Source organism: Diplotaxodon limnothrissa, linkage group LG1, assembly GCF_057381915.1.
Source record: "Diplotaxodon limnothrissa isolate DT_005_m linkage group LG1, D_limnothrissa_male_GT1.1, whole genome shotgun sequence".
Classification (NCBI taxonomy): Eukaryota; Metazoa; Chordata; class Actinopteri; order Cichliformes; family Cichlidae; genus Diplotaxodon; species Diplotaxodon limnothrissa.
The window spans coordinates 28,466,182-28,493,845 of NC_140596.1; the positions used below are offsets into that span (position 1 = coordinate 28,466,182).

At 38.6% G+C, this 27,664-nt stretch overlaps 2 protein-coding genes across 2 annotated transcripts; both read right to left on the reverse strand.

The window, feature by feature from the left end:
* Positions 1 to 1,492: 1,492 nt before the first annotated feature.
* vegfd (vascular endothelial growth factor D) lies at positions 1,493 to 8,525 on the reverse strand. Its single transcript, XM_085356618.1, has 8 exons — positions 8,412 to 8,525; positions 5,288 to 5,492; positions 5,088 to 5,208; positions 3,578 to 3,647; positions 3,318 to 3,445; positions 3,117 to 3,229; positions 2,231 to 2,396; positions 1,493 to 1,511 (listed from the first exon to the last, which is right to left on the reverse strand). The coding sequence occupies exons 1-8, from the start codon at positions 8,523 to 8,525 to the stop codon at positions 1,493 to 1,495; spliced, it is 936 nt and encodes a 311-aa protein (XP_085212744.1).
* Positions 8,526 to 11,188: 2,663 nt separating this feature from the next.
* pir (pirin) lies at positions 11,189 to 27,566 on the reverse strand. Its single transcript, XM_085376432.1, has 10 exons — positions 27,499 to 27,566; positions 25,444 to 25,496; positions 24,291 to 24,409; positions 24,115 to 24,207; positions 22,550 to 22,630; positions 16,919 to 17,135; positions 13,408 to 13,452; positions 11,948 to 12,030; positions 11,441 to 11,507; positions 11,189 to 11,307 (listed from the first exon to the last, which is right to left on the reverse strand). Exons 1-10 carry the CDS (start codon positions 27,564 to 27,566, stop codon positions 11,189 to 11,191), a joined length of 945 nt encoding a protein of 314 aa, XP_085232558.1.
* Positions 27,567 to 27,664: the final 98 nt, after the last annotated feature.

A 27,664-nucleotide genomic window follows, 5' to 3' on the forward strand; every position in this document is an offset into this window, starting at 1 on the left:
CCAGCATTCTGCTTTGATGTCTTGAATTTAATCGATATATTTACACGAGTTATTGGCAAATGAATAGCATCAAGGACTTGAACTCATGGAGCAGCAGACTTGGCTGTCAGAGGAGTATAACCAAGGGCTCATTCAAAAATGCATTTGCAAAAACATAAACTCCTGATATAATCCTCACTGTATGATGTCAAACTGGCAAGCTATGTTATAGCAGTGGTTCCCAAACCTTTTTTGCTAGGCCCCCCACGTCCTCCAACCACACACACCCATATTTTGTTTTCAAACTCCATTGCAGTTTATTCCACACCTCAAACCTTTTGTAAACAATTAAAAAAATAAAAGTTAACTGCAATAGAGTACAGGTTGCAATTAAATAAACCACTACCTTTTTTGAAAAAGCAGAAAAACAAACATCTTTAATTATTTTACGTATAGTTGTTTTTGTTTTGTTTTGACTGTGTAAGAATATTCAACATTGTTATCAATATATTTTTCAAAAAATGTCTCTCTGTGCAAAATGGGTTTAAAAACAACTGTGAGATACTGTTTGTCTGTGATTTGAACCGAGCGAACAAATATTGGCAGGATCAGTGTTTTGCCAAGGTGGATCCGGTTTACTCCACCTCCATTACAGACAATTAGACGTGGAAGTAGTGATGCTTTTGGGAACCACTGTGTTATAGCAGTTAAGAGAAGGGCTTTTGAACTCACAGGCCAAACATATTCATGTGCGTTTAAGTTTGAAACTTCTTGGGTCATCATGCAGGGGCCCTGCATTTCACTAATTACAGGGTTCAGCAGTCACAATTTACATTTCCCACACTATATGACAAATGCTTTCTGTTTTATTTTACAGATTAATACATGGCTATGCTGACATTAAAACAAAAAATTAACACAAAATATTTTTTTAATTAATTATTTTTGACTGAATATTTAAAAATATTTAAAAACATGAACTAAAGTCAAAGGAACAAGATAGTCGGGATTTAAACATGCATCTGAAATAACAACCCTTGACTCAGTGGGTGTTGCTGACTGTATGACTGCATTTTTTAAGAGTGACATGTTTAAAAAACATTTCAAATAGATATCTAAGACAAGCTGAGGTTGTCTTATTTCGCTGGGGCAACTTGTAATTCCTGGTTATATCAGTCTTTATTTTCAATAGGGAAAATTAACCAGTACCTAAAAGGAACAAAACACTTTTTAGTTACTTATGAAACAGTCCAAACATTAAGTTCAAATTATAAAAATAGTCTTTTAATATAAACTATTCAGTGCATAAAACAAATGTACAAATCTTCAATTTTACACATTGATTAAAACAAAATTAAGCATGTTAAACATCAATTAACATGGTCATGTGAGCTAATATAATTAGTTAAAGTGATCTGCATAAATAGGACTGTAAATAAATTATAAGTCTTTTTTCTCTGCCTCCAAACATCCTTGGAGGGAAGGTCGTTGTAGTTTATTCCACAGTGGACGTCTACTTGGGCCATCTGCATCTGTGAAGACAAGAGGAGTCGTTTAGTTCACGCCTCCTTCACCCTGCATGAACCTGCACTCAGCAGGAGTGGATGTTGACATTCATCCTGCATAAATAGCTGCTAGGAATAACATTTTACTTTATACAGCATCTCTCTTGTGTTTTAGTCATCTTCATCTCAAAATTTCTGTATTTTCTGTTTGGAGACTGGCTTGTTATATGTGTAATGATACTTTCCATTGCAGATTAGTATATCTGAAAAACCCATCATTAGTCAGACAAGCCTTGGAGACATGTGCCATTTGCTGTGGCACATCATTTCAGCTCAAACAAACTCTCACCCATCTTTGCCCATACTGGGCTAATCACTGTGGCAGTGATAAAGATGGCTGCTGCCGATGTGAATCTGCTCGCTTGCTGGAAAATGGGGGGATACTTTTTGCTGAACAGAAGCATTTTGGTTAGCGGTAAGTACATTCGCCCTCAAGGTTTTCTGTAAGCAATTCCCAATAAGATCTAATCAAACGGGCCATTTTAAACCAAACCATAATCATTCCCCAAACCAATTATTTTTATTGCCTGAACCCAAGGAAACTGTGACTGAAATGTAAAATTATTATCCAATGAAGCTTTCTGGGAGGCTAAATTCTCCCATGAGTGCCTGTTGATAACTTCCCTTATAGATAAAACCTGAACAGAGACTAATTTGCATACTGTTAAGGTCCCTCCCTGGTCTACCTGCATGATGCCTCGTCAAAGCGTTGATGCTTGTGGGCACAGATAGAGGAGTTCACTTGACAGCGATGGGAGGTTCTTGACTGGAGTGTTGGCTCAGTTCTAGGAAGACAGTCACAGCGTTCCACGTCTATCTCACAATCTGGCATCCACGAACTGAGCGGAAGCTCTAAGAAAGACAAAATAATGAGGTAATTTTAGAGCACAAGCAAAGTACGACACAATTAGCTGAATCACTGTATTGTCACAGGGTTATACTTTGATAATCACCTTGCTGAAAAATGAATTTACAACTTTGATTTAAAAAACTGGAATTATGTGTAAAATGTAAATAAAATCTTAATAATAAATAACCCAGATTTTACTCACAAAAGAGCACAGAAAATATATCAAATATTTAAACTGAGTTTAAAAATGAGTTATTTTAAGAAAATATTAGCTAATCCATCCGGATTGTTATCAGTGCTCATTTCAAAAGCCTCCATCTCTGCTGGTGTATCTGTGCATTAGTGCCTCAGGAATTGTCAGTTTGCACATCTGAAATGTACTTTTAAGATCCACATATGCTCCCATTGACATCATTCCTCTCCCAAATATCCATCAGCTGAACTCATCACTTTAATGACCTTTGCAGATTGTTGTTAAAAGAAGAGTTGTCTGTGCTGTGAAAATATGGGTTTGGAAAATTTGCAAATCATCACATTCTGCCTTTATTTGCATTTTACAGTGTCCCAAGTTTTTTAGATTCGATGTTGAAGTACTAGTTCACACAAACAGAGAATTAGACCTTGTAAGGTGGGATCTCATGCCAGTCCCGTCTGTTGCTCACAGCCACACATTTGATCCTAACAATGGAACTATTTGAAACGACAGGAACATGTTTGCATACCCGGTGTACTGGAAGGGTAAGGTATGCATCTTTCAGACGAACAGTCCCAAATGAATCCACTGGCACACAGTCTCTTGGAGTCCTCTGCCTGTGACAGCTGGCCCAAAGCACAGCTGCAAACAAACAAAATCACTTGAAAAAGAGGAAAACAAAAGATCAAACAGATTCAGCTGAGAGACACGAGTGGGGTTTGAGACTCACCCATTGCCCCTGTGAGGTTGAGCGTTCCGTCGTATTATTGCAGGCTCCAAACACTTGCACTCTGTATGGTTCGCAACTTTTACTAGCACAGGTTCTGGTACAAACTTGAATGGGATTACACTGAGGACCTAATAATATAAAAATACACACACATAATCACAAATATGCAGGTTTCACTGACTGACTGATGACAAATCGTGGTGTAATTAAAGGATAACTGAAAAGAAAATCTCTTAGTCTTCTGAGATGTGATCACTTACAGTTTTATTGACATATTCAGTAGTTGTGTTTCTGCAGGTGACGCCCTCTTGATTGCAGCAGCCGCTACATCTGTCAGCAGCAGCAAAACAAGTAAAGTGAAATGTATGCACCTCCAAGTACGCGGACTGAGCACCTATCATTTTTCTTGTTTGAAGATAGTTCTTCATGTCTAAATGATCATAAAATATAACAGGTATGGAGGACCAAAACTGCCAAAATGAAATGGATGTGCTAGTAAATGCATCAGAACATCAGCAATGTTCTTGGAGAAACAACTGTTGGTGTCCATCAGTCTGGGAAAGTTTATACAGCCATTTCCAAACAATCTGACGTCTGCCATTCTACAGCTAGAAAGATTATTCGCAAGTGGAAAACATTCAAGATTGTTGCCAATCCTTCCAGGAGTGGATGTCTCAGGACACTGAGTCCGAGGTCAGTTACTGTAAGGCACGGAGGCATTTTTGCAGAACTGGAGTCTAATTAACTCCTCTCTATACAGTGTTGGGGAGTAACAGAATACGTATTTAAAATACAAAATATGTACAAAAAAATACAAAATAAAAACTGTATTCCTTTACAGTTACCATTTAAAAAGGTGGTATTCAGAATACAGTTAATTGTTGAAATAAATGGATTACATGGCGGTCTTTTCCTGTTTCATAAGGCTATGCTGTTGAGGTAGGTTAGCAGGGCATAGCCTTATGAATTGTTTTTCCTCCAAAACAATAAGTTCAGTTAGAGCAGTCTTTCAACGCCTCTCTCTCTGTCTCTTGCTAGCAAAGCTGACCCAGATAACAAAGTAAAGCTAGTTGTCAGCTACGAGCCCGACACAGTACCCAACGTATTAGCCAGAGGTGCCTTTACTATGGTTCGGAGCCGCGGACCTGTTTTATATACGCGCGGAATAGTTTTCTATACGAGATCGCTGCAAACAGTGCAGGCTTACCTAATGTCCACCTACTGTTACTCATTTTATATTAAGATTTAAAAATGTAGTTGGTATTGTTAAGGCGAATAACCTTCAGTAATAGTAATAAATCACACAGCAAGAGTACATTCATGTAGTTGTAAAATACTAATATAATGATAATATATTAAGTAATCCAAAGTATTCAGAATACGTTACTCTCATTAAGTAACGTACCAGAATACGTTACAAAATACATTTTGGGCCATGTATTCTGTAATCTGTAGTGGAATACATTTTAAAAGTAACTTTCCCAACACTGTCTCTGTATAGAGATTTGAATGTGAAGCGATCTGTCCAACATCTAAAAGTTGGATCAAAAAGGGTTATGCAACAGGACAATGATCGCAAGCACAACTCTATAACAGAAAGGATGAAAAAGAAAAGTGTTGCAGTCAAAGACCAGGCCTTAACCTGATTGAAATGCTATGATGAGAACTACACAAGTCCTGTGAAAACCTTTCAGTTTTTTCAGTGTATACGGTGATGATCCCTTTTGTTATTGGTGTCATTTCTGGATTCATGCTCCATCTTAAACAAACCTGTGGACAGACACACAAGGTGGCTTGAAGAACACTGAGTGGTCGGTGCCCAGCTCCTTAGCCACGTCAACACAGGTTTCCCTGGGCATGCACTGTGTACGCTGCCACTCTTCGTCTATGGCTTAATAGGAAAAATGCAATGTTTCAATGCAAATAAAACATAAAGCCTTGCACATTACACGAAATATGTAGATATCAACCTGTAAGAATCTCCAAGCTGTAGGATTCAGCAGCAAAGCGCGTGGAACGGTGTGACCCCACTGAGAGAGGAGAAGTGAGGGTCTCTGGCTGCTGTAGTCTAAGTCGACACTTCCACAGTTTCCAGTCAGGAAAGTCTGCGAGTCGTAGCAGCTCATCCAGGCTCGAGGACGACCGCACCTTCCTTTCCCACTTTTGGATTACTTGCTGCAATGACAGACATTCTATTTGAGATCTTTGGTTGTTTTGGGATGGAGGTTTTAAATCGATCCAATACTGGGCATTTATATAGCTTAAATAGGTACACTAGATCTATTAGGAGGAGCGCACAAGTATGATTAGAGCCACCTCAGTGATAAATGGAATTTCTTATTCAGCAAGTTTAATTAAGACACCATGCTTTAAAAGATAAAATACAGGTAGCTCCTTAATTTTGTTTTTATTTATTTATTTATTTAATTTTTTTCATTTTTGCCTCACTAGCGCCACAAATGTGTTTGAAGTGCAGACCTGGAGCATCAGTTTAAGGGGTTTGACAAAAGTTTTGGAGTAACTGCTTGAGGCTTACAACCATTTTTAGAGGCTCAAAACGAAAGTACTAGAATTTAAGGATTGAGTTTAATACTTGGATGAAAATCCTTTGCAGTCAATGAATGCTTTAAGACTGGACCCTGTGAACATCATCATGTGCTGCATTAGGTCTTTACTGAAGCCACCTTCAGTTTCTCCCTGTTTTGGGGTCTTTCTGCCTTCAGTTTTGACTTTCCTAACTGCCAACCAGATGGTTGACTAGGCCACTGAAGAAAATCCAATTTTCCCATTATCCTTAGTTAATCTTGGTTTCATCTGTCTAAAGAATTTTGTTTCTACCAGAACTGATCAGGCTCTTGTAGATGTTTTAAGGCAAATTGTGTATTTAATGTTCTTGAATGTGACCAGTGGTTTGCATCACATTGTATTCACACTGCAGTTACATTTATGAGTCTATTGATTGTGGACTTTTTTCCTATTCAAGTAACTTCAAGGTAAACTTCAAGGTTAACCTTGGGTTTTTTGTACTACAAAGGTAGCTCAGTGTTAGACACCATGGTAATTTATGCTGCAAATCTAGATTAGAGATCAACAGGTATGGATTATTCAGTCACCAGATACTGATTCGGTTTTTCAGAGAATGCTGATACTACAGCTGATCTCTGTGCATGAATAGTAGGAGGGTCTACAGTAATTCATTAGTGTCAAATGTCTGTGTTTCCCTGGTGATCGGTAAGAAACATATATTAGATGAAAGTTACCAACTTGGTTTTTTCCCTCTGTTTGCAAACAATTTTACAACAACTAATGTTGTTCTACTAGAAGAAATCTATTATCTTAAACAGAGCACCTATTTGCAACCTACTTGCTGAATTTATACGAAATGCATATGTAGACTAAGCCGACATTTGAATTTTATTTTTATAATTTATTCTGTACTCCAACACTAAGCCTGCCGCGGAAAAAAAATTGATCTGTCTTTCAATTTCATTTAATGAAATACTTTCTTTTAATCCACTAGACAAAGTCAGTCAATTATTCAGTTATGTTTTAGCCTCTTAAAATTGGGAACTATTCATAAAAATGTCTGTTAATTAGGAAAGTTTTGTAAAATTCCTTGAATTAAAGGTGACAGTCTGCACATCTTGATTCTTTGATGTAAAATCCCCTGTAGTGGTATACGGGTGCAAAACTGCAACAAAAATGAATCTTTGCCAATAAATTATAGGAGTAACTTAATTCTTTTCACTTCATGTTTGGCAAAGTTTCATACTTTCAACTTCCGACATCTTGACAGTCACATGGGGGTATAAGCAACTTTTAGTGAACAATGAAGGATTTCCTGGGAAAATCCCATATGCTGATCATTAGCATGTTAGCCGTTTCACCGTTAGCATTCTACAAAAACACTGCCTATCCTGTATGCACATCCTTCGAGAGCTGCTAGTGTGGCGTCAGACGCACTGGGTTAAAAAACAACCAAATGGAGCATAAAACTAAATTCAGTAACAGCTGCCACAGAATACTTGCTTGTTACATTTCCCTGCCTCTGAAGACTGCTTAAAGTTTCCTAACTGTGCTTCCTGTAAGCGGTTTCCTTGTTAACCATTTAAGCCCATGTTGGCCAACATGCATATGCCAGACTTACATGAACACTTTTTTTGTTTGGAACTCCATAAACAGCTGTGACTCAAAACCAAAACGCTGTACGTCATGCCACCGCAGAAGTGATGATGTTGACAGAATAAATTGAAAATACAATGAATAAGACATGTGAGTAACCTTTTATGAAACACAACCAAGTTTTTTTCTCACTCCTCGTAAATCCTGTAAAGGATTACAATTTTTAGCGCTCTGTTGTTGTGTTGACATGCTAAAATAGAGTAAAACACTAAAGAGCAGAGGATGTGAACTACCCAAGCAGGAGAAAGGAGAGAGTTGAGTTAAAATTTTGGAATTCCCCAGTCCCATTTTTTGTGGGGTGTAAGTCAAAGCGTGACACCAGATGGTAGGTCTATAACAGGGGTGGCGGCACGGCAGGATGGATGGTCACGGGCTCCACAGTGCTCGGTTTATTTCCTCTGGACGGCTATATGGATCGAAACCCTCTGATGGGATCAGAGTGTTACAAAAGAGGAGGGTGGGGCAGGTTTGCTTCTACTTAAATGTGAAAGACGTCAACAAAAAAACGGGAAGGGACAGAGAAGGAAGATGGGAACCTAAAAGAGGCTGAATTTTTTGGTGTGGAAATGACTAGTGATGAAGGAAATTATGTAAAAAAAAGAAAGAGTTAAATTATTTTTAAAAAATCCCTCAAATGTAACTACCATGTTAGCTGCACATTTACAATTGTGGTTTCAGCTGCAAATAAACATGTTCACATGTGAATTTAATGGGATCGCAGTAACTGTGGCAGTATAAGTTTGTAAGGCAAAAACAAGGACGAAAGAAGGAAAGAAGCAGCAAAAAAAAAAAAATGAAATGGCTCACTTCAATCAGCTGAAGTTACAGATCAACTTGCACTTTTTCTCACAGACGTTTTACATGTTTTCATAGTTTAGACAGAACATAAACGTACAAACGAGCCGCACTCACCCTGTTTGCTTCCTCCCTGTGCGCGCTGTGGCCCACATGTATCCAGCTGAGCTCCACCACTAGAGTCACCAAGCAAGAAATTCTCCACAGAGTCCGTTTCATCTTCATCATCATCCTTTGACGTTCTTTCTGAGGAAGCAATATGATCTTGGTTCCTTATGCTGCTGGCAGAGAGCACTTAGAGCTGGCTGCCTCTCTGACTCGGTTTCCCAGACCAGCTGAGTCCTTCAGACCACACACAAACACAAAGTCCTCTCAGACCAGGTATGTCCAAAACAAACTCTTGGTCTTACAGACAAAAACTAGTGTGCGTGAGCCAGGCGTAACCTGTCACGGCCACCCAGACACCCTCAAGCCAAATGGAGAAAGGGGGTGTTTAAAACAAGCACCTCTTCCTGTTGAAGCTTTAATAAGAAGTTGAGACGTCCAGTTAAGTGCTGAGGCTATTACAAGTTAAACCTTGCAAATTACCTCAGACAAAAAGAAAATGAAGGTTATCCTGAAGACTTCTTATCAACACACTCTGTTTTAGATTCAAGGCCGATGATATGCTTAAAGGCCTGTGGCTGGATAAACTAAACAAAAACCTCTGTGTTCAGACTTCTAGGTTCCTTGTAACTGCTATGTTACAGTATCCGTATTGAAAATTCTCCACTATCTGTCTTCATTTCTTCCTGCTGTGGTGTTTCGATGCCTCTTGAGTTCCAGGAGGCTTGAATGCCTGTCTTTCCTTCACTGCTGCCGGTCTTGCAGCCTCAAAGTGCAGCTTTTTATGTTCCTCGTGTTCCCGTTTTCCCTTTTTTAATGTCCGTCTGTCAAGTGATCAAGTCCCCTGCCTGTTAAATCCCCCTACCAATGTCCTTTCTTCTGAAGCTGCCAAACCACACAAAGCCAAAGAGCAACACCATGTGTTTTAAATGTGATCCAGACCGCTATAACATGTAAGGGGAAACAAGATGCCGGCACCACCCCTGTCTCACAGACACCACACCCACACACCCCTCCAAGCCCATTTGTCTTTGAATGTAATCCACTAGCAACATGTGTGCTGTGAGGACATATAAATAAAATCAATTATTTGTATGACTATGGATTGCTTTGAAGACTTTCATGTGGTTTATTAGGTTTTAACTGGGCACAAACCAGTACATTTAAAGAATCTCACTTTACTTTTGTTAAATTATTCCCTTATAAAAGCAGTGATCCTAAGACAAGAGCACATGCTAAGCGTCCCCCAAATTATCATGTTATATTATGCTAAAACTTTTATTTGTGATGTTGAGAGAGATGAGAAGGCAGAGCAAACTGGGAATTGAAATTGTGTTTAGATGTTTGTGGAAAATGAACCTCAGACGCTGGCTGAGAAGAGACAGCAAGAAGGGGAGAGAAGTAGGAGCACAAGGCTTGCAATAATGTACATTTTATTTAGCATAGAAACTTTTATTGTGGTTAAATTTGGACAGAAATGCTGACAAACCAGTAAAATAACACGGATGATTCTTATAGTGGTCATTGATCAAACCTTAAATCTTTCACTTTCATTTCCGGCACCAAAGAAAGCACGAGTACATCTGAGAAGAGCATTTACACATGGCATCTAGTCTATTAATCTGCTATGACTATGCAGAAGTCACCACTCATGTCTTTATATTTTGCCAGGAAAATGGGAAATAGGTGCAACAATTTACTGAAACATATTTATACATACATGGAAATACAGTATAAGGCAAATCTAACAAGTTTGAAGGTCAATTTGTGCTTTAAAGCTTTCCAAAGATGGATCAAATGAAAGGTCAGATACATCTCTAAGCTCCTGTGTCAGGTTTTTCTCCTATTTCTTAAGAACATGACTTTCTGATACTACTCATTTCCTGTAGATAATTTGCCCAGTTTCTGCAGTTTGTTTCAAGGACACACTGCACATCATGCTGATACCTCTTCGGAAATCACCTTGCTGGTACATAATTACTAATTTCTGTCTGTCAAACTATGTTTTCTTTGGCATTTTTCAGAGATTCAGCTACAAAAATGGGAATAAATTGTGTGTTTTTGTGAGAGGCTGCTAGTAACAAAGTGCCAATTTAAAATAGGTTCTTTGTTAAGTTGCCTGTTATGTGTAACAACAACACTGGCTTATCTCTTGAATGATTAATTGGTCAGTATTAAATGGCTTTACAAAAAATAAAACAGTCAAGGAAGTCTGGAGAATTGTTGGTTCAGACTTTGGAAGCAAAATATAAAGAAATGAGGTGTGGCTCAAGACTTTTGCACAGTGCTGTAACTCTCACATAAATGATAATGATTGCCCCCCGATTGAAACAGCTCCACAGGTTGTTTGTGCAAACAGCAACCCTTTGAAACACTTGACAGTGACCTGTAGTGGCCATAATAACTCTGGGAGTGTTATAGAGTTACTCTCAGTTGAGTGAGGAGGTCAGGGTAGTCTATCCATTTCCTGTTTCAAACTGATAGCCAGTGTCTCTTCTTACCATGGCCACTGCATTACTGTAACCTTAACTTCATGTTAAATGATTCAAACCCTGCTACTTTGTACCAAAACACAACGAAGTTCTTACAAGCATATTTCCTGCTGTGGTCATTTCATGTAACAAGTTTAATTTAATCACACATAAATCAAAGATTAATAAATAAAAACAAGTTCTCAAAAACTAAACTTTTCCCATCTTTATATGATTATCCCAAACTAAAACCACCTTATGTTTTTTCTGTAGTAACAAATGTTTTCTGAGGGGTAAAAGAGTGTCAGGATATGGTGGTCAAACAGAATCCCTGATCTTGGATCTCCAGTTTGGAGCCCTCTCAAAGCCATTTCTGCCATTCTGGTAGTCTCTGAAAGCTTCTCTGATCTCGTCCTCTGTGGTCATGACAAATGGACCTGAACAGCAGACACAACACGAGTGTTACATCACAGCTGTGTTACATCAACTATACCCTAAAAACACAAAGCATCTTTTTTTGTCTGTCAGTGACTTTGTGCCGGCATGGAGGAAAGGACACCAATGACTAACCGTGTTGTACCACAGGCTCGTTGATTGGTTGTCCAGCGATCAGCACAAAATGGGAAACCTCGGAGCCCTAAGGAAAAAAACACAAGAAGAAATGAAGTAATATTTGTTTGAATTTAAAGTGGACAGACTAACGTTTTTCACAATTCAAAGTCAGTAGCTCCCCGCTTAGAGATAGGGACTAAAGACATGTTCACCATTTGGTAAATGGACTGGTGCTTTAATAGCACTTTTACTACAAGTCTCATTTACAAGGCACTTTATTCTAAAGCTTTAAGTGCTTTCTACCAATCACACTGCATGAGGAAAGATCTAGGGTTCAGCACCTTGCATCTTGACAGTTCACACTAAAAACACCTCACAAAGGCAGAAAAATCACCACTAGAGCTTCTTCGCAAGCTCCTTTGACTACGATGACCTGGATGACTGAGAACCTTCACAGACACCACTAGATGACATGGGGGTGGAAAATTCCCATAGCATACTACTGGTGAAAGACATTTTTCTAACCTTGTTTTCAAATTTGACACAGTCTCCATCCCCAAACACCACAGTGTGATGAGGCTCCACCTGCTGCTGCTCCTCATCTGGGCCTTGAAAAGAAAGGGAAGTCCAATATTCCAGGCATGATATTTGTGAGCGAGTAAAAGCAAAGCACAAGTTCAGCTGCGTGATATTTGTATCTTTTACCGTGCTGCAAAACAATTCAATGTGATGATCTCACGTTTTATACTGACATCAGTTTATATATTTTTGCTTTGAGTAAAGGTATTCATACTTGTTTTAAGATGCCATAAATGATCTCAAACATATTATAAGTTTGACATATTGATAATGATAATAATAATATTTGTTAAATTCTTCATTTATATTTCTAAATGTGACAGTTTCCCAGCATTTTGCCACATTAATCCCATTTTTTCTTATGACGAATGAAACTGAGTACACATTTCATCCATAGAATTGTACTTCGCCATAAATCATGTACAGAGCAACACAAAATACAAATATAAGTGATTAAGTTTGTGGCTTGTGAGTCGAAATAAGCATCATTAGCAACAAAGAGTAAATTTGCCACCTCCATGTTTCAGCCATTTACACTTTCAACCTGCTTGAGCAGTTTGTTCGCAACACCAACACTAAATGCTGAGAAACACAGCCAATCCCACTTGTGTTGGATTCATTCATCAAAGCCAGCTGGTGCTGATTTGGGAGGACTGCCTGTAGAGTTAGAGACTTTAAAATCAAATAACTTCTTTAATCTTAGAACTCATTTTCATCCTCTCGTGTCATCAAACATCTGCTCGAAATTACAGCCAGTCTGAGAGACCCTGCAGTGTAACAATGGAGCAACTGAATCATAATGAAGGATATTAAAAGGGAAATTCTGACAGAACACAACAGGTTTCAACAAACTAACAAAGCCTCTGAAAATGAGTTCATTCTCTGAGAGAGTTTGTTCGCATGTGAGGGGAATTCCCTGATCACACCATGCTGTTCAATAAGCATGAAACAATATAGTTCACAGACCAAACAGGAATACTGACGCAGCATAAGAAGCCAAGCAGTGAGATGGTGGTATTTTACACACAGGTGCACTATTATATTTCCAGAGATGCTGGATCACCTGCAGTGATCTAGTCTAAAGAGATCATAGCTGAGTGACAGTCGATATCCATCAAGCTGAAAGGAAGATGCAGCTGGACTGAGATCACACACATTTTTGTAACGTTGATAAGGCCCCAGGACGAGCGAGGAGGGAAACCAGTGCACAAATCCAAACAGAGCACTACCCTCGAAAGGCTGTCTGCCTGCCAGCAAGCTCACACAAAAATGACCAGATCAACTTTCAGGAGAATTCAGGTGGAGCACAACCAATCTCCTTACATTAATCTGAGCTGTTAAACAATAAGAAACAATAAAATAGGTATTAGGAAAGTAATAATTAGTCAAATAAAGAAGAAACTTACCAACATGAGTGGATCCTGATAGTGTGTAGATGAACGTGGTCCAACCTGTCAAGCACAGAAACATCATATCTTAAGTACAGGCGTAATAACAAAATAGGTCAATTGTTTTAAAAGACAATTCACCTCCACCTGAATTTATTGTGTTTTTGGACATTTGTAGGCATCGGAAAAAAGGTTGTTGACACTGACATAAATTTAATTTAATTCACAACTTCTCAGTTTTAACATTTGACAGGTCATTTATGTTTTAATGAAATAAAGCCTTATAATTATTTGCAGATGCATTTTGCTATTTACATTTTGTGCTGTGATCTAGGATTTGTATTTATTTATTTATTGGAAAAAGGAACATATGAAAATTTGAAGATTATAGAATACCAAGTCTCAAAGTGGTATCATGGATAGAAACAAGAGGCTTTATTAATCATGGATTCAACCTAATTTTTATTCTAAAAAGTCTTATTTTAAAAGCCAAACATTTGTTTGGAGTTTGTTTTACTGTTGCTTTAGAAAAAAGTAGTTTGAAACACTTCTTATATCCAGAAGCATTAGTCATTGTTCTGTCTCTTTTACAAATATGCCAATATTCAACACAGCCTGTGGAGAACACAGTCCCCTCCTGGCAACAACACTGGAGAACCAATAGTTCAGTAACAGACGGCGTCATTCCAGAGTGACCACAAGATGTTTATGTAAGCATCATCAAAGACATGATTAAGAATTTTATTATTATCAACTCATGTTGGACTAAACAAAAGAAAAAGGAAACAGAAAAAGAAAACAAGAGAGAGCAAGACAGCAACAAGGAGAGTTACACAGTTATTCTTTTGTTTGAAGATATAAAATATTTGAGTATATTTGAGTAATTGTTAAACAGTTATTATATTTGAATAGAATAGAATAGAATAGAATAGAATAGAATAGCCTTTATTGTCATTGTACAGAGTACAACGAAATTGGAGTGCCACTCCCTTGGTGCAAGTTTCAATAATAAATATAAATGTCAAATATAAAAAGTACAAAAAAAAACAATCGTAAGTACTCAAACAATAGTATGTACAATATATACAGGATAGCAGCATTAATATAATGACAGTATGAATAGCAGCATAATATAATGACAGTGACGGTATGGAATAGGTTCAATTGTTTTTGTGCTTATTTACTACGGTGATAGCTCTGGGAAAGAAGCTATCCCTGAATCTGTTTGTCCTGGTTTTATGTGACCTGTACCGTCGGCCTGACGGTAATAGTTCAAACAGTTGGTTGCTGGGGTGAGAGTGGTCCTTGATGATATTGCCAGCTCTGCTGAGGTACCGAGAGTTTGCAGTGACCTCCAGGCTGGGCAGAGAGCAGCCAGTGATCTTCTGGGCTGTGTTGATGACCCTCTGCAGTACTTTCCTGTCTGCAGCTGAGCACCCTGCATACCATGTTGTTATGCCGTACGTTAGGATGCTCTCTATGGTGGCTCTGTAAAATGTCACCAGCAGCCTCTCCTCCAGGTTGTTCCTCCTGAGCACTCTCAGAAAGTGGAGACGCTGCTGGGCCTTTTTAACCACCGCTGTAGTATTTGCAGTCCAGGAGAGGTCATCAGATATCTGCACGCCCAGAAACCTCATGGAGTGTACCCTCTCCACACAGCTCCCGTGAATGTAAAGTGGGGCCGGGTCTGCTCTGCCCTTCCTGAAGTCCAAGATAAGTTCTTTAGTTTTCGTGGTGTTCAGTTGGAGGTTGTTAACTGAACACCACTCAGTCAGTCTGTTGACCTCATCTCTGTAGTCCGACTCATCCCCCCTTGAGATGAGTCCAACCACTGTGGTGGTGTGGTGGAGTGCGATGTGGAGTCAGCTATGGTAAATTAAGACTAGTCTTAGTCTTAATTTACCATAGCTGACTCCACATCGCACTCCACCAGGCACCTATGTAACACGTACCGGTGCAATACTCGCAAATACAATTTCTTACAGCACATGACTGAAAACACAGTTTTTATGAGTTTTGTATTGCAGTTTATCAGCTGCATAGCTAACTGCTGCATATTCTCTTTCTCCATTGTTGTTATCTGTAACAGGCAGTTGTTTTCAACAGAAAAGAGCGCTACACCTCCTGCTCAACATCAAACAGCAAGCAGACATTTTTAACAAATAGCTGGTGAAGCATGTGAGGATATAAGATTCACGCATTTCCCTCAGACGTTAGTAGAGACCCAGAATATTGCCAAAAGCAAGCAAATACTGGTCAGTTAACCAGAAAAACAATTCCACTGTAATAATTATGTTAGTCTATAGTTCAGACACATGATTAGTGCTTTGACATAAATGCATTAAGATAAGGAAAAAGTCTCCTTCAAATGTGAATGTCATCACATTCATGTAGTACTTTGTTTATTTATGTCTTACTTTGAGGGACTCAGTAACAGTCATAGGCTACATTTTTTCCACTTTGGTCTCTTTATTTTTGTTCCAGATGTGTATTGTGACATGGTTGCTGTCCCAAGAAGGCTGTACTGTAAACAGCTATTAAAAGTGTATTGTGAAAACATTTACAAAGTGTGGGAATAAAACTGGGCACAATTAAATTTAAACTAACTTGCCGGTTTAAAAAAATAGATACGATGGCAGGAGACCAAAGTGATGAGCTTAACCAATAAATGTAATGTTGGTGTCATTTGAGGCTTTTAATGCTTTCTTTGAACTGTTCTTTTTACACAGCACACATCAGAGGATTTAATGTTACCAGCAGTAACCTTGTTCATCACACACACACACACACACACACACACACACACACACGTATATCACAAGCAGCAAACTGTTTCCAAGTCCTTTTACTATGGCCTTGGGAACTTTGATCATTTCTCACTATACAATCCCTCACTGTACAAGTGTGTAATATATTGTATTATTTAATTTTGTTTGTTTAGTTACTTTTCTTACTGTCGTGAGGAACACTGACAACATAATGTCTTCTGGTATTAATAAAACATTCTGATTGTCGGTATATTAGAGTCCACATACATGGATGAACACAAACACATACTTCAAACAACTAGTTGGATCAATTTCCTTCACTTTCAGTCTTACATTTAACCTAAAATGTGTCAATAGTGCCCACTTCCTTAAACAACCTCCACATCAACTTCCACCGATGTTCACAAAAGTATTAGAACAAGCACAAAGGCAAACCACAACTAACTAACAAGTCAACCCTCACAGCGCCGAACAATCTGCTTCTTATTTGTAGTTTCCTCTTTTCAGACACTCACTCTGGTCAAACAGTGCAGTAACAGGCTCCTTCCCCTATCCTAGATGCACACACACACCCACATACTGTTTGTAGGCTTTTCCTTTTTGCCTCAAGCATCCAGCAAATGAGCAATCATCATGAGATCAGCAGCTAACAGGAAACTAAACACCATGCCCAGTTTTAGGGTGGTAGTCTGATAGACTTGGTAGGACAAAGGTTTTAGTGACATCAGATCCCTGCAGATGAATTACAAAAACAAACACACATGCACACACCTTTGCTCCTAAAGCTTCTCCAGATATCACAGTGACTGCAACTCCTCCCTGGCTGGGTTTGGGGATATCTGAGCCTTTAAGCTCCTGGTACGCAGGTTCCACCATCTTTTCTTGCCTTGACAGGTTAACCCACAACTGTAAGCCCACTACCGGCTCCTCTGACATGGGCATCTCAGCATGGACCACCCCCCGTCCTGCAGTCATCCACTGGTGGACAAGGAGAAATAATTCACATGTACAAAAGACACACTCACAAATGATGTGCAAGCATGTGTATGATAGGACTAATGAAAAGAATTACAGTTTATTATTGTCTGTTTGAATTTTGTGTTTGGATTAGAGGTGGGCTGGATACTATTTGCATTTCAATGGTTTGGTGTAGGGCCTAACACGTGTGGATGGTGGTGATCAGCGACTGATTCATCACTTTGGAAAAAACAGCTTTGAAAAGCTGACAGTGGATGTTGAAATTTTGTACAGACATAAATCTCCCTGAGAGGATGTGTTGAAACCTTGGTGATCCCCTCATTTTTGGTCTGGTGTCACCAGTATGCCAATGTGTGTTTTTTAGATAGAAGAGTGTGTATGTACACAAATAATGAAATATAACTTAAACTAAGTGCAACTATATTTATTGGGTTCTTCTAGGCGGGTGTCCTGTAATACTGTTTGACAGCCACCTAAACAAAAAAACCCCCCCAAAAAAACACCCACACAGCACAGCCCAGAAGGAACTAGAACCACTGATAGACTTTGAAAAAAATTGCAAATTTAGATTGGGAGTCTCTCCTCATCTCCTTTAGAAATTTGAGCTCACAACCTTGTTTAACTATATCTGCCCACTTATCATTTATCTAAGAGTGTTCATCATGCAGGTTTTTATTTATCAGTTACTTGATGTAAACTGGAAAATTAAAAATGTATAAATGTAGCAGAAAATTAGTACAAACCCTTAGGAAATCCCAGAGAATAAAATTTGAAAATTAATAATAATAATATCTGTTATCATTAAATAGGTATGAAATATCTGTAACTTAGAACAAAGCTTCTGGTTTGGATTTAAAAAATGAGTCACCATCTAAAATCGACGCTCCATCGTATCTGAACTTAACCCAAGAACATTCTCAAACATTTTCTTTGCTGATCGCTTCTTCACCTCTTCCTCTAATGAAAACCTGCTTTCATCTACATAGTCTAGATTTTCAGTTAGGACAGGCAGGCGTCTGTTTGAGCATCTGCAGCTCCCACAAGAGCCAACTGAGGGTGCACGGGGTGGGTTAGAACAAATCCAGCTGAACGGACTAAACCTCTGCTGCACACTGAAGCTGAGTCAGTGGGCTGTGTTTGTGTGAATATTGCTTTACTACTTTAAAACAGAGGAAACATCCCAGAGGCCACAATATCCAATTAGTGTGAGTGCACAACATTGTAATGCATATGTAATGAGTTTTGTGAGGATTCATATGCTCTCATAAACTTAAGTCTTGTTCTACTGTTGAAGCCTTACTGCATAGGTGTCAAACTCTGGCCTGCGGGCCAAATTTGGCCCGCAGCCTAATTACATTTGGCCCGCGAAGCCATACCAAATTACTATTAGAGCTGGCCTACTGGTATTATACAGCTAATATATATATTGTTTAGTATTAAGCTTTGCTTGTTCCATATTCAGTTTTCCAGCAAAACTTATTTGAGTCCATAAGAAAAGAGTCATTCTTATATCTGGAGGAAGTTTTTTTTTCAATAAATATTATTGTTAGCCCGCGACTTTGTTCCAGTTTTGAATTTTGGCCCACTGTGTATTTGAGTTTGACACCCCTGCCTTACTGAATCCAAATATGAGGCTATAGTCAATAGAGGCTTAGCGCAAACACTGGATATACTGGGAAACAGCTGTGCTTGGTTCAAAATCCACATATCAGTGCCAACTGGCAGCCTCTGGGACTGGAAAATTAAGCCACTGTGGGAGTGAAAAAAAAAAAGAACAGCTACCTGAATGACCACTTGAGGCTGTCTTGAAGAGTGAATGAATCCATAAAATCTCCAGATTTATAAGGGCTATATCCAAGTTTGGTTTTGGTCTCTAAAACTAATTTCCCTTTATATGACAACTATAGAGTGTTGATTTGTTAGCACTCTTGTTTAAATTGTGATAAAAATATTGAACTTACCAAATGGAGTCAGCTAAAGTCTTAGTTGTCTCTCAAAACTTCGGCATTGCTAATTCAAATGGCTGAAATATACCACGTTTGGCATTGGTGGAACATTTTAGTTGAATCATCGGAATTTTAGTATTTTCTTTGACTGTTGCACTAATTAGCTGGTATGTACGGTGGCTGGGAAGTGCAAAGCGCAAGAAATTAAAAATCCGTAACAAATTAAAAATCCACAACAAATTAAAAATCCGCAACAAATTAAAAAACCGCAACAAATTTAAAAAAACGCAAGAAATTAAAAATCCACAACAAATTAAAAATCCACAACAAATTAAAAATCCACAACAAATTAAAAATCCGCAACAAATTAAAAAACCACAACAAATTAAAAATCCTTGACGGAAAGGGATTGTCTGAAATACCGGAAGTAACACAACGATTAGCCTAATAGGGCTTTTGGAGAGTGATGTCACGAGAGGGGGTGTGGCCAGGATTTTTGGTTGAGGCGCCATGTTTCTGGGCTGAACAAAGCGCTAGTGAAAGAGGAGCGAAAGTACACGGATAACCCCAGCTATGGTTCGTACTTGCTGTGCGGTCGGTTGTAAAGTTAGATCGCACGACCGGCAAGGGAATAAGGTTGAAAATGGTTTATCTTTTCATTCTTTCCCCACCTGGAAGCAACATGAGGCAGCTCATGTATCGGATGTTACCAAAAGAAGGCGTCTAGTCTGGATAGCAGCTGTGAGATGAGCTGATATCCAGTTCTCTTCCATCTCCAAATATCTGTTGGTGTGCTCCAGACATTTTCATTCCGGTAAGTTATAGATATGTTCATATCACTCTTTATCCGGTCTTTTAAGTCTGACATCACTAGCCGTGTCTTGGTCAAACTCCACTGCAGGTCCATAAATCACACGATCACTGTGGCATCACTGAGTGTTGAAAAACTGTCTAAAGTCTTTCATCTGTAATAAAATGATCAGCGTTCTGCTCTACCATGTGTAACAATTGAGTTTATCACCCAGGCATCCATGAAAACGAAATTAGCAGGAAGTTAGCTCGCTAGATTCCATCTAAATACAATATAGCATGTCCTAACTGAGGGATTTTGGAAACAAATTCTATACAGCACAAGACTTAAGAATATTTAACAGGAGCAAGTTTCATTTTTCCCTGGTTTTACTACCACACTGTTCACCAAAACGGCAGCAAACCTTTACTGTCTTATCCAGAAGGGTCACCTCTTCACCCTCACATGGAAGAAGTAATCTGATTGGCATGGTGGTATGTTTGAAGCAGGTCCCTTGTGTAGCGCTGGAACCCAGTCACGATGTTTCATCTATTTCATTGGCTGGTTTGCTGCAATAATGCCAAATTAGCAAGTCTATAAATAGAACGTAGTTCTGCAAAATCACTCATTAGGATGTTTTTTTTTTCTAATTTGCTATGACCTCAGAGTGCATCGAAAAGAAAACTAATAGGCTATCTGGTCTTTAAGTGATGGTGTGACAAATCCTGCTTCCAGGCCTAAAGTAGTCTGCGTTTAATATGGGTTTTGTGTTGTTAACATGTTTAAAGTTTTGTATTGTCTTCTATTTAATCTCAAAAAACTCCTAAAAACAGTAAGTGATCACTGTTGGCCTCCCTCTGCTTCTATCACCACTAATCATTTGAAAGCTCAGTTTTTAAAACCTTACGATGTAGCTACAGCCCAGCCCATGCAGCAGTATATGAATGACTAATCCTATTCATCCTTGTGGATGGATTATCTCAGTTGTTCTCCTGGCTGAAGTTTGGTCCGTTTACAGCATCCTGCCATGAGATTACATTTGTTCCTGACCACCGAGAATCCTCACGATAACTTTTATCAAGTGGAAAAAGTTAGAGTGTTTATATATTGCTCACATAGCTGTGTTGCTAGCCGTCACGTAGCACATCATTATACGCCAGCTAGCCAAACTTCAGTAACCCTACAAACGTCACTGCTGTTTAGTTTTCTGTCTTCATTTATGTTGGAAGTGATAACAGAGCTGTACGTTTGAATTTGTTTCCAAAATCCCTCAGTTAGGACATGCTATATTGTATTTAGATGGAATCTAGCGAGCTAACTTCCAGCTAATTTCGTTTTCATGGATGCCTGGATGATAAACTCAATTGTTACACATGGTAGAGCAGAACGCTGATCATTTTATTACAGATGAAAGACTTTAGATAGTTTTTCAACACTCCGTGATGCCACAGTGATCGTGTGATTTATGGACCTGCAGCGGAGTTTGACCAAGACACGGCTAGTGATGTCAGACTTAAAAGACCGGATAAAGAGTGATATGAACATATCCATAACTTACCGGAATGAAAATGTCTGGAGCACACCAACAGATATTTGGAGATGGAAGAGAACTGGATATCAGCTCGTCTCACAGCTGCTATCCAGACTAGACGCCTTCTTTTGGTAACATCCGATACATGAGCTGCCTCATGTTGCTTCCAGGTGGGGAAAGAATGAAAAGATAAACCATTTTCAACCTTATTCCCTTGCCGGTCGTGCGATCTAACTTTACAACCGACCGCACAGCAAGTACGAACCATAGCTGGGGTTATCCGTGTACTTTCGCTCCTCTTTCACTAGCGCTTTGTTCGGCCCAGAAACATGGCGCCTCAACCAAAAATCCTGGCCACACCCCCTCTCGCGACATCACTCTCCAAAAGCCCTATTAGGCTAATCGTTGTGTCGCTTCCGGTATTTCAGACAATCCCTTTCCGTCAAGGATTTTTAATTTGTTGCGGATTTTTAATTTGTTGCGTTTTTTTAATTTGTTGTGTTTTTTTAATTTGTTGTGAATTTTTAATTTGTTGTGGATTTTTAATTTGTTGCGGTTTTTTAATTTGTTGCGTTTTTTTTAAATTTTTTGTGGATTTTTAATTTGTTGCGGATTTTTAATTTGTTGCGTTTTTTTTAATTTGTTGTGGATTTTTAATTTGTTGTGGATTTTTATTTGTTGTGGATTTTTAATTTGTTGCCGTTTTTTAAATTTGTTGTGGATTTTTAATTTGTTGTGGTTTTTTAATTTGTTGCGGATTTTTTATTTGTTTTTAATTTGTTGCCGTTTTTTAATTTGTTGCGCTTTGCACTTCCCAGCCACCGTAGGTATGTCATATATGGAGGTACCTTGCTAGCCAAGCTTAGCTGGTAACTTATGAACTCTGGCTAACTTTCTAGTCGAAGTCAGTTACAAAAACGCGGCATAAAAATTAAAGGGTGACATCATGATGGCTCTTTCCATCTTTTATGTACAGTGTATGATTTGTTGAACAAGGTCTGAGTTTTTAGCTCAGAGGGAATACTCCTGCCAGTGCAGAACTCCTTATTTGAAACTTTGACCTTGTTTAATATGAGCATCCACCACTTTAACAGTATACTGTATACATATGAAAAATCATTAGAGGTCCCCTTGTAGAAAGCCATACTTGCAGATCTCCAGATTTCAGTCGTCCTGAATGGCCGCAAAAGTCTTCATGCGCTATGCTCCCCTCTAAAAGATATGTTACCTGAAAGACACATATAAACAGCATAATCACCCATTATCAGTATTTAGTCACAGTTAAAATTGAAAAAAGGCATGATTAGAGTTTTTCCCTTTTATGGCACCTTTACTAAACAGGTTTTGGCAAAATCCTTTATAAAACATAAAAAAAATTTTCATTAACTCTACCATTGTTTTATTTGCTTCATTAACACAAAAAGGCTTGTTTTCACTTATTTTTAAGCAGGAACTTTTAAAAATATGGACTTTTTTTCAGAGTGGTCAGAGTAGACAGGAAGAGAAGTACTGACAGTAAGGTCAAAAGCTCAAAGGTGAACATCTGTGTAAGAGAGGAACGCTTGGGCTCCCGCAGTGAACTGCATGCGATCTGTCTCCACAGCTGTGTGATTTCAAAAGTCATGTAAGTGTGTACAAACACACCTGCTGAAAGGCATGCTGGGAGTGAAGCCTAGTCCTGTCCACCCACACCAGGAGATTTAAGTCGCATCTGCCAAATCAAATAAAGTTGGGGGAAGTCCGGCAATCTAAGGACAACGTCTGGGTTTTCAAGACTATGAAGACACAAGTCAAGCCTGCCACACTTCATTGATTCATAGCTATGGTAGCAGCTTTGCTGATGTTTTGTGTAAATTGTGATATCCATTCTAGAAAGAGCTTTGGCTACTTCATATTTAATTTGTGTGATCCATAAAACGATTAATGAGTAAAATGCAAAAGGTGAAGACAACATCACCTTTTAGAAAATAATTTGCTTTAAAAAAAAAATCACATTTAGACCTTCAAGCTTCTAAATGTGGATCACAAATTCAGTAAAAAAATATGCACAAATATTTGGCATTTATTTTAAAATAACCTCTCCCACAAAAGTAAAGTTGCTCCACTAATAGCTGGGGCATTTGGTCATTTCAAAATAGGGGATTTTTTTTTTTCTTCATTTGATTCTTTGCACGTTTCCTTGCAAAGCATTCTGGGTAAAAGGTGAGTTTATGCAAACTTTACAGTGGCATGAAATATTAGTGTTTTTTCTACCTTGGACTTTATCTATGTTTTAAAAAGGTCAATCAACCTGAAATAATGTTTGTATAAATGAAGGTGGTACATTTATCTCCTGGGCCTTGTCCTAATGTCACCATCTAGTGACAAAAGGAGGAATTTCACCTGCTGGTGATGTACTAGTTAAACTGTGTGACAACGTTTAGTTGAAAGGTTGACAACTGCAGTACTTTCACGTTGTACATTCATACGCTGCTTTGCAACCTGTTGCAGATTTTGATTTTAAAAATGCAAATTTTAAATCTTTTCTTTTTTTGTCTATTAAGTGTTGTAAAACACTGAAAGAATTCTCATAATTTTCTAAAGGAAAAATACAAAACTGATTGCTCCCCCCCCCAAACAGAAAGACCAAACGCAGGAAGGAAGAGCAGCAAATTCCCAAACTTGAGAATCTGGAACTTGTAAATCTTTGGTCACACACTCACACAGCCTCACCGTCTCAAATCCTCTGTGAGGATGGTCTGGAAATCCCGCTGGCTTGCTCACTCTAAACTCATCCAGCATCAAAAAAGGATCCAGGTTCCTCAGCTGGAAATAAAATATGCAGCATATGTTTGAGGAGTGCTGTTGAGTGCATTTTCAGCAAGCAGCATGACAGCTGAAGAGCGTACCTCCTTTCTCCCAATGCTCCTGCGGACCCGAGCGCCGAGCCCCTCTTCCTGTTCCACACTCAGAACTGTCTTTTGCACTCTCCTCACATTCATCGTTCTGGGGAAGATTTCGGTAGTCACTACAACGTATACAACATATACATAAACATTCAAAACAATGATATAAAACAATACATAACATACCTCAGCATTCACTAAAAAAAGGATAATAATAAGAAGAAAATCTTTATTTTACCCGTGACATGCCTTTTTTATTTGTTGATTTGCTACTTGTAATAACTTTTGTGAATAATTTTCATTTTATATCTATTACTCAGATTTCAACTCTCCATCTTTATTAAAGCACTTCCTTACTCTTAAAATGCACCAGTGTAAGTTTCAGTTCACCTTTCTTTTCTAAAAAAAAAATATCTGTATTTATTGACTGTAGTGTCTCAAATGACTTAGAAGTCTCAAAGTAAAAAAACGTTTTTAATAGATTATTAATTATTTCATCCTGAAGAAAAAACCTCAACTCTGCTGTAGGCGACTATTCTGAAATAAAATACTGTAAAATAGCAAGATATGACAAAATAGCCCCTATTTCATTCCCCGATTTTTAAACACTTGATTGGGCGAACTGGAGGATCTCAGCTGATCTGGCGCCACTGCGAAAAGCTCATAGAGTCTGACGGCAGTGATCAGCTGATCGGTCAGCTGATCATCAGTTCTCGCTGTCGGCTCGGTCCTGTAACTTTCGCTGTATTCATTTGATACTTCTTCAGACCTTGTTAGGCCTACGCCGTCTCTTTTCGCTCCCGGCTCTGTTGTGTGATCACTTCCTGAAACGATGTCCGTTGATGATTTGAAGCCGATTTGCAGGCTGGTCTGGTGATCACGTGACCAGCAGTCCCTTGTTTTCTGTTCAGTGAACAACTTTAACAACACTGCGTCATTTTCTAGGAAATAAAGGCGCACCGTACTGCATTACCTGCCATGAAAAACCCTTTCGGCAATGTTTAAATGCGACTGGAGAATGACGTTTACAAAAAAAAAAGCATACCACGGTAAAGAACAAGCCCGTTCTCACTCTGTGTAGAAGCACTAGCCGTCTACTTCTTTTTAGAGGCTATATCCAGCTCATACAAGCTTGTTAGCTTGTAGTTACACTCACCTGCCGGACAGGAGCGAGTTTTTTTCTGGAACTTCACCTGCTCAGATTGCAGCAGAGGCGGAGCCAGACATTTGAAACACCCGGGGCTTAGCCCAAAGAGTAGTATGCATGTGGGATTTTTTTTTTTTTTTTTTGGGGGGGGGGGGGGGGGGGGGTGTAGAAATGACTGAAAGATTAATAGGCTCTGTTCAAAAAAGAATGACTTCATATAGGGAAAAATATATATCACATGTGCAGGACACCTTAAACTAGTTTTTTAATTAAGCAGCAAGGCAGAACAAGGTCAGGGCTGTATCAAGACACGAGGACTAAACCCCAATTCAACCAGACCCAGAACTGATCCAGAATTAAAACAGGACTACAACAGTTCAAAATCAGGACTACTGAGGACTTAACCAAGACAGAACCAGAATCAGAACTAGATGATAGCACTAAAAATCATCATAGACCTGCACTACACTTATTTTTTAATTCTACCAAAGTCCACTATTTAGATTGAGAAAAGTTTATATAATTATTTAGCCTTGTTGTGCAAACAAGCCTGCAGAACTTAATAAATACAGAATTTGAAAAATAACAAACCTAAAAAGAAACACTAGGTACGAGATACATGAGTACCTATGATACGGTGATACTTTTGGTAAACAACCATTTGACTAACATGTGTGTCTCACCTGCTCTTGTTCATCTGTTCTGTCCTCGTTCTCCTCTCTCTCCCTCTCTGTTCCTCTCTCTCCCTCTTTGTGCTGACAATCATCAAATATACAGTTGAAACCAGATATTTACTCTTCAGATAAAAACACTTTTTTAATTGTAACATCAAATCAGACTAAATGTTTATTTTTTTAGATTGATAAATATAAAAAACATATTTGTTAACTTTAAGAGTAAAGAGAGAAACTATCTGTATTTCTTAATTGCAAATGGCACCAAATTGTATTCAAACTTGAGCCACATTTATGGAGCTCCACAGTTCTTTTCCTGGTGTTTTGGTTGATATCTCTTGATTTTCCCATGTCAAAGAAACAGGCTCTGTGTTTTGCCTTATATGCATCCACAGGTGTGCCACCAATTTACTCACATGGACTCTACTAACCTATCAGAAGCTTCTTCAGCTCAGAATGGAATCGTCTGGAGTTTTCTTATTAATTAACAATAAATTTAGTGTACATGTACTCCTAAATTTGATGAAAGTGATAAAAATAGCTCTGTCTCTCTTTATTCTGAAATTTAACTAATTCAAAATATATTTCAATATTTATCTAAAACAAAAATTTACTCTAAATTGATGTTGTACAGTAAAAATGTTTTATGTTTTCTCCCTAAAGTGTATGTAAATATCTGGTTACAAATGTGAATATCCTGCTGTGTACTGAAATCCCTCTTGTTTTGCATAGAAATATACTGAACAACATACAAAGCATAATATATAAAATAACATTTACCTGAGTTTTTTCTTTGAAAGAACCCTCGAATGTCCATTCTTATGTTTCAGTACATAACTGAAACCGATTTAGTCGGGGAGGGTAAGAACTGAGAATATGAAATAAACACACGTAAGCTAAGACTCTAAAAAAAAATAGCATTTGTTCGGCTTTTCATTTTGCCATTTGTTGATTCACTTGAAGAGCAAGTAACGTAATATTGGTCAAGTGATCAGTTTCATATCAATCTTTCGTGATGCACCGTCATATTATTTGTACGGTACGAATGATTTGCTTTGGTACCTGGTCAAACTTAAGCTCTCCTTAGTATGGCTGGCTCCGTCTCTCCAACAGCGCACTCACGGGCAGCAGCTGCCCCGCCCCCTCGCTCAGTCGCTTAGTGCCTGAGCTTGGATCATACCAATATCAGGGGGGGATTCACGCACAGTCGTAAATTCCCACAGTGTGCACTATGTGCTTCGAATATTGTGTGTACTTTTTGTTTTATACAGTTGTCAGCCAGGCATCTAACTATGAAAAAATTACACTCCAAAATACCCCGGGCTTCTGACAAAACAACCCGGGCTTAAGCCCCGTAAGCCACCCCCCCGCTCCGCCCCTGGATTGCAGCCTACTATAACAAGCCAGGGGCGGAAGCGGGTGTATGTTTGTGTTTTGGGCGGAGGGATGACTAATCATTTTTCAGCCTTATGATTAAATGCCGCAACGGTTGTGTCCCTAGGCGCAGGTATTTTCCCACTGCGGGCACACGGGGCGCGGTTTTCAACCTCTTTAAA

Excerpts from the sequence above, each read along its gene's own strand:
- vegfd (XM_085356618.1), bottom strand. The coding sequence starts at position 8,525 with ATGATGATGAAGATGAAACGGACTCTGTGGAGAATTTCTTGCTTGGTG. Across the intron at positions 3,446-3,577 it reads CTGAATATGTCAATAAAACT|GTCCTCAGTGTAATCCCATT; the intron begins GTAAGTGATCAC and ends TTATATTATTAG. Across the intron at positions 2,397-3,116 it reads TTACCCTTCCAGTACACCGG|AGCTTCCGCTCAGTTCGTGG; the intron begins GTATGCAAACAT and ends TGTCTTTCTTAG.
- pir (XM_085376432.1), bottom strand. The coding sequence starts at position 27,566 with ATGATTAGTCATCCCTCCGCCCAAAACACAAACATACACCCGCTTCCG. Across the intron at positions 13,453-16,918 it reads AGGAGCAAAGGTGTGTGCAT|GTTGGACCACGTTCATCTAC; the intron begins GTGTGTTTGTTT and ends TGTGCTTGACAG. Across the intron at positions 12,031-13,407 it reads ATCAGGATCCACTCATGTTG|GCCCAGATGAGGAGCAGCAG; the intron begins GTAAGTTTCTTC and ends TTTCTTTTCAAG.